This window comes from Macaca fascicularis, chromosome 2, assembly GCF_037993035.2.
Source record: "Macaca fascicularis isolate 582-1 chromosome 2, T2T-MFA8v1.1".
NCBI classification, from domain to species: domain Eukaryota; kingdom Metazoa; phylum Chordata; class Mammalia; order Primates; family Cercopithecidae; genus Macaca; species Macaca fascicularis.
In genome coordinates, this window is record NC_088376.1 from 6,648,880 (window position 1) to 6,667,158 (window position 18,279).

Sequence of the window (18,279 nt, forward strand, 5' to 3'; positions counted from 1 at the left end):
AACAGCCACGTTGAAATCAGTCACTATATATTATGTAAAAGGGGCAAAATACCTTTATATGGTAGTTCACAATTTATAAAGCTAACATATTGTTTTGTGTAATAATCAGTGTAAAAATGAGTGCTAGATATCATTATCTTCACTTTATAAATAAATATGAACTCAGAGAAGCAGACCAGATTTTGTAAGTCCATATAGCCAGTAATTTTTAACTATAGAACTTGAACCCTAGGCTTTTGACTCCATGTACAATATATTTTGCATCATAGCAAAGTTGTCAGTAATTTTCTGATCTTCGTCAGCTTCTTTTTTTTTTTTCAATTGGGTTCAAAACTGTCTGAATAGAGGTAAAGTCTCCTGAAGTAAGGTTACTGACTAGATGTTGGTTACTGTGCTTTTTTTATCTAGCAATACAAAAGCTAAATACAATTCAGCTCTACTCATTGTAGAATACAGTCCTGGATGCCTTGACTATCAGATATTGTTAATTCCTAGAAGACATCAAATATGGCTGCTTATATGGACTTAGAGAGAATCTACCAGATGTTCATGGGGACACTTAAGGAATTCTTTTTAATAAATAGTTATTAGAAAAAAATACAGTAAGAACTTCCACTTGCAGAGGTTCTTGAGTCTAAACTAAATTGACACACTATAGGGGTGTGGATTTAGGGGACTAAAGTTTGAGAAAGAAGCAGGCTTCCAAATCTTTCTATCATGTGACCTCGTGGCAGAGCAGAAAAAGAGAAAGTTGGAGATAATGGGAAGATGGGCATAGACTCTTTCTCTTCATTTAGAATGAATTTAATGTCCTACAAAGAAAAAGATTAGTTCTGAAGCTGAAGACTCTACCTTCATAAAATATTGTACAAGTCTCTGGGTATAAGGAGTATTTCCTAGCACATGATAAAAGTGACTCCTCATTTAAATAAGGGTATCCTTTCTATGTTTACATGAGACCCCAAAAAATTGTGGCACAGAGAATCTAGGTGTGTTTTCCTAGAAATCTTGCTCTTGTGGTGACCTCTTGGAGGGCAGAGATTGAAATAAAAATGGGATAAGTAAAGCAAGAGAATAAAAATAGAAAGAGAATTTAAAACTACCATTATCTTGTGATGACTATACCTGACTTTCATTTGTGAGAACACATGTGAGAACTATGAGTGGTAAGTGGAAGAAGACAGAGTCAGGATGGGAAGAAGGGGATGTATAGGAGAAAAAGACTGGGATTTTGTTCTGTTGATGAATATGAAACTTCTTTAAAGTCCATAGGCCGGGGACCCAGGCAGCATTGTTCAACAGTGCAAATACAGATAAAAGCAAGGACAATATAGGTCAGCTGGATATTGTGGAATTTTTCTACTATAGTAAAATGGAGATAGTTTTTGAAACTGCCAAAGGTTTTTTAAAAAATGAAGCAAGTCTCTTAGATTCCCTATTTAAGAAAGATTCTAGAAAACGAGGCAAGCACACTACTCAATTACTAAATATCTGTTTTCTTCTCTGCTAGAAGACTAATTCTTAGGCCAGATCAAACAGAGAAGATGATCTGAAAAATAAATTTTGTCTGTAATAAGTAAGATTAATATAGCTATCTATTTTAATAAATTTAGGCTCCTAGTTGTATAAATTTATTTGCTAATTTATTAGGAAAGCACAGAGAATCAGGTGGATGCCTGAAAACTAGGTTTATCTAAAATGATTTATGTTTAAATTCATGAAAGAAGAGCTGTCTCCTAGAAGCCACAGCGTATTCAAGCAGAAAAGAACCCTAAATATCAAGTGCGACTTAATTTTCAAAATAAGGAAATTAAATCAAAGGGAAGGAAATTAATTTGGCACAAGTGAGTCCTAAAAAATGTATCAAGCTCTTGACTTTTGCTCAATGATTTTTTTTCTTCTCTTCGTCACATTCAGGTTCTTTAGAGATAATCTCGAGCATTGCTGTGAGAAGGTAAAATACACCAACTGCTAAAACCATATTGAGGCTAGAGTAAGGCAACTCATCATTATAAAGAGAATTTAATTTGGTAGATTATCATCTCATTGATGCTCAAATTTTGAGTTAGACAACAAATATATCAATCACTGAGCAAATAGTAAGGACAACTTATTACATTAAATAAAAGGACTGGAGATAGAAAAATCAAGTTTACTTTTGAATATTCTAGTACAAAGTAAGAAAGAGAATACTAAGATTGTAGATATTTTTAACAAAACAGAGAGGAAAAGAGCAAGAACAGCTAGTAACTGGTTAAAAAGCATTTGACACTAGAAGCAAAAAGGATGTGGTTAGTGTGAGATTTTTCTTTTCCTGAAAAGTGATAGATTTCCTTAGTGCTTTAATAATAACATGGCAGTGTCTGTATTTCCCCAGGAATATTTTATTCAAAAGAAGTTGCTCAATATAAATGCCTGTTAATAGGCTATAGCTCGTAAAGTAATAAGTTATCTAGGTACATCAACAAAGGGAGTATAAAATTACATAGTAAAACCTTCTGGTTGAACCAGATATCAGAGAACATAGTTTATGGCTTTGAAAATGGAAAACGAATTTATAGTTTGAAGTGTCAGAAAAGATAAGCCTGTACCTGAATATTCTGTGCCCCATTAACTGATAGTATGCTTCTATTTTTAGTCAAAGCCTAGAATAAAGCTTAATAGATAGTATAGAATGCTGCCTTACATGTCCAAAAAAGCCAAATTATTATAGAGGCATGATCTCTGCTTTGAAAATTTTATTAAAAATTTTTAGCAGCTTAATTTTTATGGACCAGGTGTATATTGTATATCCATTATGTGCCACACATGGTTGTAGGGACCACTGGAGATTCAAACACGGTGACCTCCCCTGAGAAATTTATTATTTATGAAGCAAACACTTACTGTGACATAAGACTGGGAGCGATCTGTTGAAATAGATGCACAAATGGAATCTACTTCGACAAATGTGAAATAGTAATGCAAAAGGACAAAAAGAGATTCATCTTAGTTTGGGTGTTTTGGAAAGGCTTTAAAGAGAGAAGGGTTTGGAGAGTTGACCTCTGAAGCAGAAGGTGAGCAGAGTATTCCAGGCAGGAATTGTGTCCAGGAACAGGAATGTTCCCAGTAAGCTTGGAGACAGAGAAAGGAATTGGCTGAGGGTGCAAAACAGGAAGAAATGGAGAGATACAGAATGAAGGAAGGCTTCTGTGTGTTGTTTCATTTCCTGTCACTGTAAACCAATTCATCATGTGGCCTTTATGGGAGATCACACACAAGAAGGCTCCAGGAACAGCTCATGGAAGGGTCCTGAACCTTCAGATGAGAGATGGAAGCAGTGAGCTTCCTGCTGTATATTTCTTGCAGCAAATTAGCAGAGACTTCTCTATATCAGCAGTGACCTTCTTCATACTCCTCTACTTCCTCAGGCAGCATTTATCTAAACTCAATGTATCCTAGTTCCTGGTTATGTTAAATTTATCTCCACTTCTTACATTACCTGGAAGTTCATTCTTTTGTGTCTTTTTTTTTTTTTTTTTTTTTTTTTGAGTTGGAGTTTTGCTGTTGTTGCTCAGGCTGGAGTGCAATGACACAATCTCGGCTCACCATAACCTCCGCCTCCCTGGTTCAAGCGATTTTCCTGCCTCAGCCTCCCGAATAGCTGGGATTACAGGCATGCACCACCATGCCCAGCTAATTTTATACTTTTAGTAGAGAAGGAGTTTCTCCATGTTGGTCAGGCTGGTCTCGAACTCCCGACCTCAGGTGATCCACCCGCCTCGGCCTCCGAAAGTGCTGGGATTACCTGCATGGGTCACCGTGCCTGGCCATTCCTTTTTGTCTCATGCTCATGCTGCTCACAAGCTACCCCTCACTGAAATATTTTTCATCCCTTATTGGCTTAGGCAGCTACTACTCATCCTTCAAGATTCATCTCCAATAATACTCATTTCTGAAGGATTTTCTGACAGCACCTAGGTAGAATAAGTCTTAGTTCATCCAAAACTTCGAACATTCCATATCACACACCTCAATAACACATGTATTTGTGTCAACTTCATAAGAAATTCAATAAGGAGGTATAGCTGAATGGGATTATTAAGATCTGTTGCCTCATAGAACATGTTATCATCATCAAACTCATTGGAATAAATTATGAAATATGTCTACCTCTTCAACAGAAGCTCAGTCCCAGGAGAACAAGACATTCCATATCCCTTTGCTGCTAAGACCTAACCTAGTTTAGCCTGGCTACATATTGGCCTAAAAGATGACTGGAAAAAAAAATCCAATCATTTATCCTCATTTGGTTCTATATTACATCTTAGAAATATTTTCTCCATACAAACAGTGCATTACACTGCCAACTAGTATTTTAAAACTTTTTAATATATCATATCTAAGAGCATTTTGCATAAGAAATTGCACAGAGAATGCTTTTTTAAGTTATTGCATCTCTCTACAAACAAAAGTACATGTGTGAAAGCATTCCATTTTAATCAATCATCTCAGTGAAGGATGATGTCCATTTTCTTTGCAATATTAATCATTTCCTATCACAAAGAATGCATCTCTACATACCTATACGTACACACACACAATTAAAGCAGGTTGATGTTCTACTTATAAGCTTGGGAAGATAAACAGAGAAGACATCTTTTGATGGTAAAGGGTAGCAAAGCAGTGATGATTTAGTATATGACTGTTTATGGTAATAAGTAAGTTATTTAAGTCATTATGATATGCTTAAAATACTTTCCTGAAACAGGTTGCTTTTTTTTTTTTTTTTTTTTTTTTTTTTAGAAAGAGCTGAAAAACAAAACAATATGTGTAAGTTTCATGTGTTGTATTGACACTTTTTATGGTCTGATAGGTGGAAAATTCTATTACTGCCCAATAATATTTGTATAGGAAAAGGGTCATATCACAAGATTTAAGAATGAAAGATGTGAGGAATCAAGTCCCACAACCTACTGTAATTCTACAGCTTTTGGTGCACAATTAAAAGGACACCAGGCTGGGCATGGCGGCTCATGCCTGTAATCCCAGCACTTTGGAAGGCTGAGGTGGGTGGATCACCTGAGGTCAGGAGTTCCAGACCAGCCTGCCCAACATGGTGAAACCCTGTCTCTACTAAGAAATAACAACAACAACAACAACAAATTAGCCAGGCATGGCAGCGGGCACCTGTAATCCCAACTACTTAGGGGGCTGAGGCAGGAGAATCACTTGAACCTGGAAGGTGGAGGTTGCAGTGAGCTGAGATTGTGCCACTGCACTCCAGCCTGGGCGGCAGAGAGAGATTTTGTCTCAAAAAACAAACAAACAAACCAAAGGACACCAGGATATAGTTCTATAAATATGACTGATTCAGGAATTAATAACAGCATGTGGTTGAAGCTTTAGATAATAGATGACTATGTAATTGGGCATAATTTATTCACTGCCACTTTTTCCAGCTACCTTTTTTTTCTTTTTTTCCCAGCCAGAGTGTGTTTCTGATGCCAGTCATCTCTTCCTTCTGTGCCTACTTTGTGGAAGTCAATTATGGAAGAAAGAACATCCCCTTCACGTACTTTTTTGCTTTTTCTTTTTATGATTATTCATTTAAAAAATATTCCTGGAATCTGTATTTTAAGCTGATGTGATGAAAATAGAATGAGCACGCTCCTGGAGAGCATATTTCGTGTCATCTGCTGTGTAATAGAGAATGTGGCCAGCCGTTGTTCCCACTTCCGAGGAGGTCAATTCTGAATCCTAGGAGTTTTTCACAGTGTCTTTGTGATTCACAGTGGGACCACATCTGGTCGTTTATGCTAATGAGGTGACTCACAGCAGGGCCCCCTAGATAGCTTATGCCAAGGAAATGACTCAGGATGGGAGGCTGGCCACAATAGAAAGGCAGACCAGGGGATGCCATGCTTGAGGCTTTGAGCCATGTGATATCAGTCGGAAATCTGTGGAGACTGTAAAGGTAAACTGAGGCTGGAGCCGAACTGGGAACGAAGACACAAGGCAAATGGCAGTGAGAATAGCCTTTACTAGGACTCGCGGGCGAGGTTCCTCGGTCCAAAGGTGCGGGCCGAGGAAGTCGCGCTGAGGGAGGAGGGTAGGGGCTTTTTATAGCCCGAGAGGCAGGGAAGCTGGTTGTGCAAACAGTCCTCGGGGGGGTCTTGAAACTACTAGGGCAGGAGTTGAGTAAGGGTCATGAGGAAGGGGTCTTTGGAAACTGTCAACCGAAACTGCTGTTTACAAACTTGTGGAATGCAGGTGAGCTGCCTGTCATGGGGGAGTGTGGTTGCCCAGCTGGAACCTCTGACGTATGCAAGTCTGTGGGTGTGTACAAAGAGGAAGGGAAGTCTCGAACAAAGGGCCTGCTACGCCGGGTGGCGCCACCATGTCGGGTCTAGATTCCTGCCTAACAGAGACTGGGTTCAACTGTGTGACCTATGATTGAATAAGTCATACTTATTTAACGAAGCCCCGATAAAAACTTTCCACATCAAAGCTGAGGTGGGTGTCCCTGGTTGGCACTCCTCTATGTGCTGTCACACGTGGATGTGCTGGAAAAGTAATGCATCCTTGGTGACAATGGAAGCTTTGCAACCGAGAGCTTCCCACACCTTGCCTTAAGCATCTCTCTCTTTGGCCAATTCTGATTTGTATCAGTTTTGATATAACAAAATGGAAATCATAAAAATAGTGCTTTCCTGAGTTCTGTGAATCTTTCCAGCAAGTTATCAAACCTAGAGAACAATGGAAGCCCCTGAAATTGTAGCCGGCTGGTGTAAAGTGAGGGTGGCCTGACGACTCCTAAACTTGTGTCTGGTGTCTGAAGTGAGGGCGTTAGTATGGCAGATTGTGTCCAAAGCCTGTGAAGTTTGGCTTAACTTTGAGTATTTGTTGTCAGAACCCATTATACCTACATTATTTTTTCCGTAAGGGTGAATTTGAGCACAGGGAAAGCTCACTGAGGTTCTCAGTGTTGTAATGTGTTAGGGAAAAACCTGAGAGGGGAAATGAGGTCTAATCTCCCTCATCCCAGTTCCTTATGTTATACCATGCTAGATATTAACACAAAATCTTATCTTTATATCCACAATAAAATTGTGATAGAGAATAAATCAAAGCAAGGAAAGGAATGGGCTAAGAATGTGAGCAAAATCCCACAGCTCTTAACTACTATTTATGGAAAGCTTAGTAGATGCTAGATGCTTTGCTAAGCACTTGAGAGTCATGGTCTTATTTAATCTTCACAATACATTTCTTCAAAGATCTCCATTTTACAGATGAAGAAGCTGAGGCTCATGGAATCTAAGAAACTTACATCAGGCAACAAAGATAAGAAGTACAGAGTTAACATATTGGGGAGGCAAAATAAAGTCTTACAGTAACAGATTCTGGAGGCAGTCAACCTTGATTCCTAAACATGCTTCATTTGAACGGTGACATGTTATATGATTAACCTTTCAATCCTTTCTACAAAGAAATACTGTATTTTAAATTAAAAAGATTTTTTTAAAGAGCTAGTATGTGAATCCAACGCAATCTCTCCCTTCAATCACGTTTTTTCACTTTATTTTTCATACTTGTAGTTAAGAAGTAAGTTTACATTTTTAATGAAAAAACCAATTTTGTATAATATTTTAAAGAGACTTATTCTGAGCCAGTATGACTGACTACTGCTCACCGAAACAATCTCAAAGAGTCCTGAGAAAATTGCCCTAGGCAGTTGGATGACAGCTGGGTTTTATACATTTCAGGGAGGCAGGAGTTACAGGCAAAGAGATAAATCAATACATGGAAGGTATACATTAGTTCCACCCAAAAAGATGGGATGTCTTAAAGCAGGGGCTTACAAACCACAAGGGGATTCCGAGACTCTTTAATCTGCAAATAAAGGACAAAACTTTGTCTAAAAACTTGTAGTTAGCAGGAAGGAATGTTTAAATTAAGATAAAGATGTGGTGTCAGTCAGCTATAACGTGACCTGTTTAGCAAGATGAATGTGCCGCAGATGTGACTTAACACTTGCCTTGCATGGCCTTAGGTTTTGTTTATAATTTGGTATCTTATTGTCACAAAGAGTGTTCTGTCAGCCTCAGGATCCCTGTTCTAACATTCCTGCTGGTCAGTGGTTGTGCCTAAACTCCAAAAACGAGGTGGTATAATGAGGAGTGTCCGACTTTCCTTCCCATCATGGCTGGGGACTCAATTTTTAAGGTTTCTCTAGGGTCCCCTTGGCCAAGAGGGTGCTCATTCATTCAGCAACAGGCTTAAAATTTTATTTTTTCATTTACAAAACTATTTGCATGAGATTTTTACTTCCTTTTATGAAAAATTTTAACAGGAACTATTAAATCGATAACAACCCATTCAAAGTAAGAATGCAGACTCAACATTGTGTGGCCTTGAGAAAATTTCTTGTCTAGTTGAAGAATCAGCTTTTTCTTCAGTTAAATGGAGACAAGAATGCTAATTGCATCTTGTGGTTGCTGGTGAGATATAATTCCCTAAGTCAGTGCCCAGCACATAGCAAGCACATGAAAATAATGTCTACCAGAGCTTGCATTGTCAGCAATTTTATTGATTAATATCACTCAAGTGATTCAACTATTGCTGCTAAGTAAAATATGTACTTTTCTTTTGTATACTTGTTTGGTAGATGAAGGAGTATTGAGGAAGGAATCAAATGATAGAGGACTTAGCCTGATGGTAAACTGGCTGACTTCAAGCTATTTTACTTTAAAAACGACAATTCTCTGAGTCAGTGTGAATGTCAACTCAAATAGGAAGATATATCTCAGTGGAATACTTCAAGTTAAATGCAGTACAGAACATATTGACAACATCAAATTGATCTAAATAAATGATAAAGAATTCACCCATCTAAAGCTATGCCCAGTGACTCACACCTGTAATCCCAGCACTTTGGGAGGCCAAGGTGGGTGGATCACCTGAGGTTGAGGGTTCGAGACCAGCCTGACCAACATGGAGAAACCCCATCTCTGCTGAAAATACAAAATCAGCCAGGCGTGGGGGTACGCGCCTGTAATCCCAGCTACTCGGGAGGCTGAGGCAGGAGAATTGCTTGAACCCGGGAGGCAGAGGTGAGCCAAGATCACACCATTGCACTCCAGCCTGGGCAACAAGAACAAAACTCTGTCTAAAACAAACAAACAACAACAAAAAAACATTCATCTATCTGTATTGGAGATGTAGAAATTATCCTATAAACCTCATCAGCATATGTAACACATTTGTGAGATGTGGCTGAAAAGAAAAATAATTTTCAATTGGAGCAGAATGCAAATTGATAACTTAAGGCAATAATCACTTATGAAGAAAATATTACTAAAATATTGAAAGGAGTACATGGCTATGGAAATTACAAAGAACAAAGGAGCCAAGATTCCCCACTCAGGGCCAGATCCTCCCTGCAATGCTGTTTTACTCAATTCCTTCTGGCATCTACATTGTCATGATTAAGTAGGATAAATGTTTTTCACTTAGCTTTGGAGTGTGCGATAGAAAAACAAGGCCGAATTACCAAGAATAGCAAAGAGCCTCTCTAAATTACTTCGTGTCTCAAGGACACAAGGCTGTGTGCAGAGGTGAAAAGCAGATAAAAGAAAAACCGACTCACATAGCAACCACAAGTTATGAAGTTTAACTTTTCTCAGTTGATTAGAAAGAACTGAAAAAAAGACCTGTTCATTGCTTTTAAATAACCTGATGCTTTTCTTCCTTTAACGATCTGTATGCGTCCTAGGTCCTCATTTATTCATTAAAATCTACAAAGCTATTAATAGCACAATGTGAGGTATAAACATTTTTGTTAATTAGAAGGCATCCCGTTAATTAGAAAATTTATTAGACAACCAAGTGGTTCTGTGAATTAGCTTATGATCAATTCTGGGAAATAATACTATTTTCTAAAATATGAATACATTTGAGGGTAAATTTTTAAAAATAAAAAAAGATCTGGATAATAGGATTCATTAATCACTGGAAGATTGTATGTGTGTGTGTGTGTGCACGCGCACGCAGGCGCCTGTGTATGGAGAGTCAAGGTTGCCAGCCCTAGAAGCATATTAACCTTTAGTGTGTTAAAACTTGTATCATAATAGTATATACCTGTAAAAAGTAGTATAGATACTCCTGTTACAAGTTGCCTGCACTAAGCACCCTCTTGTAACTTTACACTAAAACAGCTATGAAGACAAAAAAAAAAAATTGAAAACTAAAAGCGATGAAAAACTAGTACTATAATTATGAGGCAGATGCAAATGACTAAAATTTGCAAAGTTTAGCTTACAATTTATCTTGCTTTTCTTTTTAAAATACATTGTTGCCCAAAATATAAGTTGATTCATCTTTATTTATCTGGGCAGAGGTTCTGTAGCCAGAATTCAACATGGCAGTTAGTAAGGAAATAAATGAAGATCACTCAAATGGGAACAAACAAAAGCTATACAGAGCTTGCTACAGCAAGGAAGCTAACTACCACCATGTGTGCTTTACAGAGACTCAAAAGCTGACAGAGGAACGGGGAAGCTTTGAAAAAGAAAGTTTTATGTATGCCCTGAGAAGAGACAATTGACATGGGAATGTTGAAGGCAGGCTAACTAGAAGGAGAGCACCCTGTGAGATTGGTTTAGGGTGTATATTTGGCTTTCTCTGGTTGATGCTAAGTTGGAAGCAGGAGCAAAAATACAGAAAGCTGTTAGTTATCAAGCCTTGGCTATTTAGGATCTATTGCTACAGGGGTTATTGTTTGGCTTCCTGGGCTGGTACCATCTTCCTGAATTGGTTACTGTAAAGAGTAGGTAGGCTTCTTGGACTGGTTTTGTAGGTAGCAGGCTGGCCTACTGGGCCGGTTGCTGCAGTTTGTGGTTAGAATTCTGTGTTTATAAACGGACTGCCTATGGTGGATTTGCATATTCAATCTCTCATAAGAATTGGGATCTGGCAGTGACATGTGGCAATTGAGAGGGATAATCCTCACAAGAAAAGTACCATAAAAGTCAACAAAAGTGGGCAGCCACAAGTATCTACGTTTGCTAGCAATTGTGCTTTTTATGTATTACATCATTTTAAATTAATGAGGAACCTGCCAGAAGGAGACAGAGGAAGATGCTACCTGCAATAGTTAATTGGATAAAAGCCAGTTCAGTGTTAGATGCAGAGCTGTGCACGTATGACAACCTTCTCCTCAGCTAAAGATCTCAGGAGGGTTACACCACTTCCCAAGTGGACCCAGGGAAATTCCAAGGGTTATCCAATGACAAGACTTTGTCTTTTTATGAAGATGAGTAAGAAAAAATAAACTCGATTAAATTTAGTTAATTTTTTATTAAAAAGGAAGAAAAACATTTAAAAAATCAACATATACTTTAAGGGAAAATTCTACAGAATAAGAGAGCAAACACAGCATTCAGAAGACTCAGAGGAATTGCATAACTTCAGAAAATGTTTTATTGCTGGATCCAAAAGAAACCACAGTAAACTGTTTTAAGATCTTCATTAAAATTAAAGAAGACATGTCTTCTATGAAAATGGATATGAAAGTCATAAGGGGAAATTTTTCTCTGATGAAAATGGAGATGGAAGAGATAAGCAAATATGTAAAGAAAACTGAAAACTAAATAGCAGAATATGAATCTTCATTGGAAGTGTCAAGTCAATGATATAGCTCATAAACTTGAAACTCCCTCAGGATGAGAGGAAAAACGCGTATTTCTATAAAAGATGAAAGACACCACTGATATGGCTAGGAAGTAAGCCAAAAACTTACATATAATTGATATTTCTGAGGAAGAGATAGAAACAAGGAAAGAAAAAAGCTATCAAATAATAATAATGATCATATGAAATAATTACAGCTAACATTTATTAAAGGCCTGTTATGCCTCAAGCTACATGCCTGTATTTTATTTTGATTGTTAAATTTAATACACACAACAGTACTATGAGTAGTTATATAGTAACTCTAGTTAAAAAATGAGAAAATTGAGCTTAAAAGGGTATAATAATACTCTCCTAAGTCATTAAATGAAGCTTTGCTCATACAATTTAATGTTTTTAAAAATTCAGTAAATATATGGACCCCTACATATATTTTACCAATAATTTTTGTACTGTTAATAAGAAAAATGCAAGTATTCTAGCTTCTCTTTCTTTCACTGTCATCTCTTCCCTTCCTCCTTCTCCATCCCTCCCTCCTTCTCTCAGTAAAAAATTCTAACTAGATGTGTTCTACCACCACAACCAAAAACTCATTAGGAAAGACTGCTATGTGTCTGTAACCAACGGCTATTTTAAGTTGTGGTTTACATGACCTGTTGGCTGTATTTGTCATTGTTGATCAACGCTTCTTAAAATTCTCCCTTTCTTTGGATTCTATGTTGCCATGCATTTTTGCTTTACATGTGCTATCCTATCTTTTTGCCTGTAAGAAATCCTGGCACAAAGTAAACTCTCAATACTTAAATGTTTTGTTTTCATATTATAAATTCTGAGACCTTGAACTTTCACCAACTGATGTGCAAAATTCTACTTTTGCAATGCCAGTGTTCATGCCACTGGATAACTTCAGAAAGTCTCCAGTTTAATGTGATCTTTAGTTCAAAAGAAAATATTTGTTGTTGTATCTCAAGTCTACTTGAGCCCATAATAAACTGAAATGGAAAATGCAATCTACCATTGTTATGTTTTACATTTTAAAATTCTGTGAAAATGACAAAGAGTCATACTTTGGAAAGTCAAACATACATAATAATCCTGTCTTTAAAAGTTATCTTAATGAGAATAGGAGGAAATGGGGAATCACTGTGAGCTGTGAATGTACTTCATTGCTTGAATGTTCCTGCCTTTCCTGTAAATTATTTTAGTTATGAGGAAAGAAAAGAGGCATATAAAGAGAAGGTAAGAAGACTGTCCACTCCCCAAGTGAGCCTCATTTTCCCCATCTGGAAAATGGAGTGGTTCTACATATCACAAGAGGCACTGAGTATAAAAATACAAAGCAGAAGTGTGTTTTCACATAAAATTATTTTATGCATTAATCCATTTATCCAAAAAATGGAAAATTTTTGGATAAAATGTAAAGTTCTATGTGGCAAGTACTTTAAAAAACAGAGACATATCATGAGATAAGTACAATGCTCCAAAAAACCAATGTTCTGATGGAGAAGATAGGCCTGAAACCAAATGACCCCAGAACAATTTAATAATTGCTATAAAAGAGACATGAACAAAATGTTGCTAAGTGTCTCATCATCTCTTCCTTTAACTTTTCCAAGTCCCCTGTCAATATATCAGGTCTTATCCTTATGGAGTCTTTTCTCTTTTTTTTTTTTTAACTACTTCTTAATTGAATTATCATAGTTCTCTCTCAGGTTCTAGATTGTCTCATATCCAGTATATTCTCCACCTGACTGATGGTTGATTGTATTGAAATGTAGATGTGAACATGTACTTCTTGCCTACAAATTATTTGATAGCTTCTCAATGTCAGCAATTATATTCCATGCTGCTTAGTCGGGCACAATCTTTCCTAACCTACCTCCTGTCTAGCTCTCTAGTCTCATCCCCCTTCACTCCTCTAGAAACATGCTTAGTTCCAGTTTTAACAAACTAGTTATTTTTAAAAACTAGCAGATTATTTCCCTCACCTGGGCCTTCATTCATACTATTTTCTTCTACATGGTTAACACTCATTTCACATGATTTTAGCTTAATATTAGCTTTTCAGAAAGGCCTTCCTGACAACTCGAACTAAAGTAGCCCTGAGTTAATCCTCTTCTATATTGGCTCCCCTGCATCGTGTCATCCTGTCACTGCCTTTTTCTGTGTGTGTGTGTGTGTGTGTGTGTGTAACGTTAGTTTTCCCCATTGGAATATTGCTTCTTGAGGCAGGGAAATTGTCTGTTTTGGTTACCATTTTATCCTTCCAGTTTAGTACAGTTTCTGTAACGTAATGGCTGTTCCAGAAATATGTGCTGAAGAAGTAAAGTAAGCTTGCCCATATACCAAACAGATTCACGAGCTCATTCTGCTTCCGCATGACTCATTTGCATTAAAGACACAAAAAATTGGGGCGTTTGATCTTGATCCTAAATCCAATTTTCTAGAAAAATAATCATGCCCTACAAGGATATGTTGGTAGTTTAAATTGGAACGAGAAATTCCCCCAAATCCCAAAACACATTCCCCCATTTTATGATGTTCGATTTATATAGAGGCCCACGTTAAAATTAAGCAAAGCTCTTAATTTTTTGACTCCCCATCCACCTCACATTAATCTTTAAAATCCTGTTCCTGCCTTTTGTTTTTTTCTATACCAAACTGTCCTACATATCTGCGGATTAATGTTGTGGCTTCATAGTGACAAACATGTCATAAAAATGTTAAAATGTGTGGCTTGCTTAATATGTCTCAGTAATTTCCTTTGTTCCTATTTGACATGTGATTCATATATTTATTTAATAGATGTTTACTTGAAAAGTGCTCTATGCAAAGCATTGTGGGAAGCACTAGCAGGAAATGTAGACTCCTTCTCTGCAAATGCTCAGCATAATTTTGGGAATGTAAAATTATTAAATACAAATATAATTGACAATAGCAATTTGAAGAACTCAGATGAGATTGGAGGAGGAAGACTTGAATCATTTTCCTGGATTGAAGAGTAAATTACTGTGTGACATTCGGCAAGTAACTTCACCTTTCTCAACCCTAGTTTCTTATTTGTAATCCGGGATCTGAATTATGTCGCACAAAATTAAATTTCCAATGTATACAGGTCTCTGTAAATTTGGGAAATTAAAACTTAAGCAATGAAGTATTTATCAATTTGTCAAATATTAAATGAATAACAATTATCATTTGGTAAATTTCTTTGGAAATGGACATTCTTATAAACTGCAAGCAGATATGTAAATTGGTACAATCTACTTATAAGGCATAAAAATATGAGCTGAGCATCGAATTCTTATTTACAAAAATTTTCATTACAGCAGCATTTTAAAATAGCTAACTGCATAAATATCTAAAATTAAGAAAATAGATTAGTATTTCATGGTCCATTTTAACCTTTAATTCTATTTCTGGAAGCTATTTAAAGTCCCTACAATGTGTCAGACTCAGTTTTAAGTGATGTATATGTATAACTCAATTTAATTTCTACCAAAAATATATGAGTTAGGCACTATTAGTACAGCCACATTGCAGATGAGGTAATTGTGAAACAATTAGCTTAGTGCCTGGCTGAAAAATAATAGGGTAAGGATCGAATTGACACAACTTAACTCCACAGTCCACGCTCTTAGGCATGGTAGCAAGCTCCATTGTACCATGCCATGAATGGTATGAATCCAAGGTAAAATATAGTCGAAATAATTCAGCAATAATAGATGAGAACTGATGAGTATGTAATGGTAGTACATGCTTACCATGATGTACCACTTATAATGATAGTAAAAATGGAAAGGGAAAAATAGCCTGGGATATGTGTGGCAAGCATTGTGGAGAATCAGACTGAATGTTGAGGGAAATAAAATAAGTTAATGGAGTTAATCAATATGGAGATCAATAAACAAAATAATAATGCAACCACTACTTATTAGGAACTTACTATGTTTTAAATGCTATGCTAGTCATTTAATACACCATCTTACAAATTAATAAGATTTGATTAGTAGAGATAATTAAGTTGGATTTCATTTTAAACTCCTGGGGTTTGAGGTGTCCAAGGGGCATCCTATTGAGATATTTATAGGGAGTGCAGATGGAAGTGAAAGATGCAGAATAAATCAGACAGGACGCTAGCAGGAGATTCTTCCCAAGACATAGGAGTCTCAGGAAGCATAGGGTTAAATTGGTATCTACATATCATATAGTGTATGTGTCTCTTCATTGTTATCAGCATTAATTCTATAAGTTGCAGAACTCACACTCATCCAAAAGAAGTCAGCTCTTTATTTTTTGTGTAACTGATCTAATTTTTCTTATTAGCCCTTACCTACTATGTGGTAACAAAACAAATACACAAATAGGTAAACTAACTTTAACAATTTCTATTATCTTTAATAGATAATAAACAATTTAACTTTAAACAATTTCTATTATCTGAACGGTCTTGGTGTACATTACTTTTCAAAATTAAGAAAAATGTAGAAGAAACAGTATAAACTCCAGTGATCAATCACATACATTGAATGATCGTTACCATTTTGCCAAGTTAGTTTTTCCTTTTTTTCTCACTCTATTTTTAGAGTTAATCATAAACATCATTATATTTTACCTCTAAATATTTTATATGTATCTCTAAAAATCATTTTTTCCTTTATATGTTTTCTATGACTATGGTACCTTAAAAAGTAACAATATTATGCAGTCTATTTTTCAAATCCTCTAATTGTCCCCAATGTGTGTTTGTATGAGTTTGTTCAAAGCAGCATCAAATCAAAGACATCAACTGAATTTCGTTAAGTCTGTAAGGTTTTTTGAAATTTAGAAGTGTCCTACGTCTTTCTTTTCATATACCATTGACTTGCTGAAGACACTAGGTGGATTGTCCTGTAGAATAACCCAACATTTGGGTTCCACTCTTTGAGAGAGAATATTTTGGATGCTGCTGGATGCTTTATACTGTGTTATGTTAGAAGGCACATGACTTCTAGTTTTCCTGCTGTTAGTGACGCTAAGGTGGGTTACTATGTTACAGAGTCTGCGCAGCCTCTCCCTGCCGTGCTCCTCTGCTTCGCACCGCTACATGGGCCTGCTGTGCTGCTGCCCTGGACCTTGCCCCTGCCCCTGCCCAGCTCCATCACCTTCACCATCGTGGCAATGCCCAGGATGACGGCAGCAGGTGCCACCAGGATGGGTGTCGGAGCCTCATGGAGTACGTAGGAGGAAGAGCAGCCGCTGCCATGCTCTTCTGTGGCTGTATCATGCTGGTGACCTGTTCCATTCTCACCTTCTTTGCCCTCTGTGCAGCCCCGATGCTAGTCCTCCTGAAAGTGAGTTGGAGGCCTCCTTGCCCTGGCTGCTGTGTGACAGATCATCTCCCTGGTAATTAACCCTGTGAAGTATACCGATACCTTCAACCTTCACGCCAATCCTGCCGTCACATCACATCTGTCACTGGCCCCAGTTATCCTGATTGGCTGTCCTTTCTCCTTCTGCTGCGGCCTGAAGGACGAAGACAACCTCCTGGGAGGCGCCAAGCCCTGGTACTTCCACATCCGCCTGGTTGGGGAGGAGAACCGGAGAAGACCCTGCTGAGAAGGACTCCAGAGGAAGAAGCTGTTTCCCTAGGCGACTTCCAACCTATTTTGGGGCAGTGTTCACAGTATTAAACTAGTAGAAAATGCTACAATAATTTGGGAGAAAATATTGTGTTACAATTTCATATTCACTTTTTATATATGTTCTTTGGAGCTGACGTGTTTGTTTTCACTAACCTTGTATCTATCCATAACAGTTACATTACATTTATAAGAGAAGATGAACATGAAACGTACCACTTTATAAAGTAAAAATGAAAAAGCCTCCAAGATTTAATAAACTGATCACGTTTTTGTTATTTCCAGATAGAATGGACTGTATCTATTAAGGGCTAAGGAGGAGAGAGATATTGGTAAAAATTGTCAGTGACCAAACGTTCTAAAAAGAAATGCAAAACAAAATATTTTTTGTTATTGAGCCTTCAATTATTTAAAGATGCAAAATGGTTTCCTAAATACATATCATTTGTAAGAATTTCTCATTAATATCTTGAATAATTCACCGTTTTTGCTAAGTTTCACGTTGACTTTACATGCCATTTAGGAAATGATTGTTTTGTGGCCAAAACATGTTGCAGTGGTAAGGCTTTCTTAAACAGTAAAATGTTTAGATGAAATTTTCTCTTTGAAAATTCTCACAGGGTGAGGGTGTGGGAAAAATGCTATATTAATAAATAAATAAATCTGCACTGTTTTGTGTCTGCATGTTCAGTACCAAAGTAGACTGGGATGAAAGATGGACTGGGTCTAATTCATCATGACTGCTAGTCCTGATTAAGTTGTGTAGCAAAGCATTAGAAAGGCCATTCCCATCACAGGAGTGCTATTAAAATAGCCTAAGAAGAAGAAACAGTTTTTTTTTTTCCCCCTTCAGGCCTAACTAGGTTGTAATCACATAGACAAAGCTTCTGGTAGATTGCAACTGTGAGCAGACACCTACATATAGTTGAAAAATCTGGTCTTTTTTGGTAAAGAGATGTAAAATGTCTGATGTAAACCATGCAACAGG

The 18,279-nt window shown here is 37.1% G+C and overlaps 1 protein-coding gene across 1 annotated transcript in view; it reads left to right on the top strand.

Moving 5' to 3' along the window:
- LOC141409605 (uncharacterized) overlaps window positions 1-17,929 on the top strand; it is a 49,621-nt gene extending 31,692 nt beyond the window's left edge. The window contains exons 4-5 of the mRNA XM_074030771.1: window positions 16,709-16,885; window positions 16,981-17,929. Of these exons, the coding sequence (XP_073886872.1) occupies window positions 16,709-16,885; window positions 16,981-17,063 (260 nt within the window). The 3' untranslated portion in view covers window positions 17,064-17,929. The remainder of the gene's footprint in view (window positions 1-16,708; window positions 16,886-16,980) is intronic.
- The last annotated feature ends 350 nt before the right edge of the window (window positions 17,930-18,279 follow it).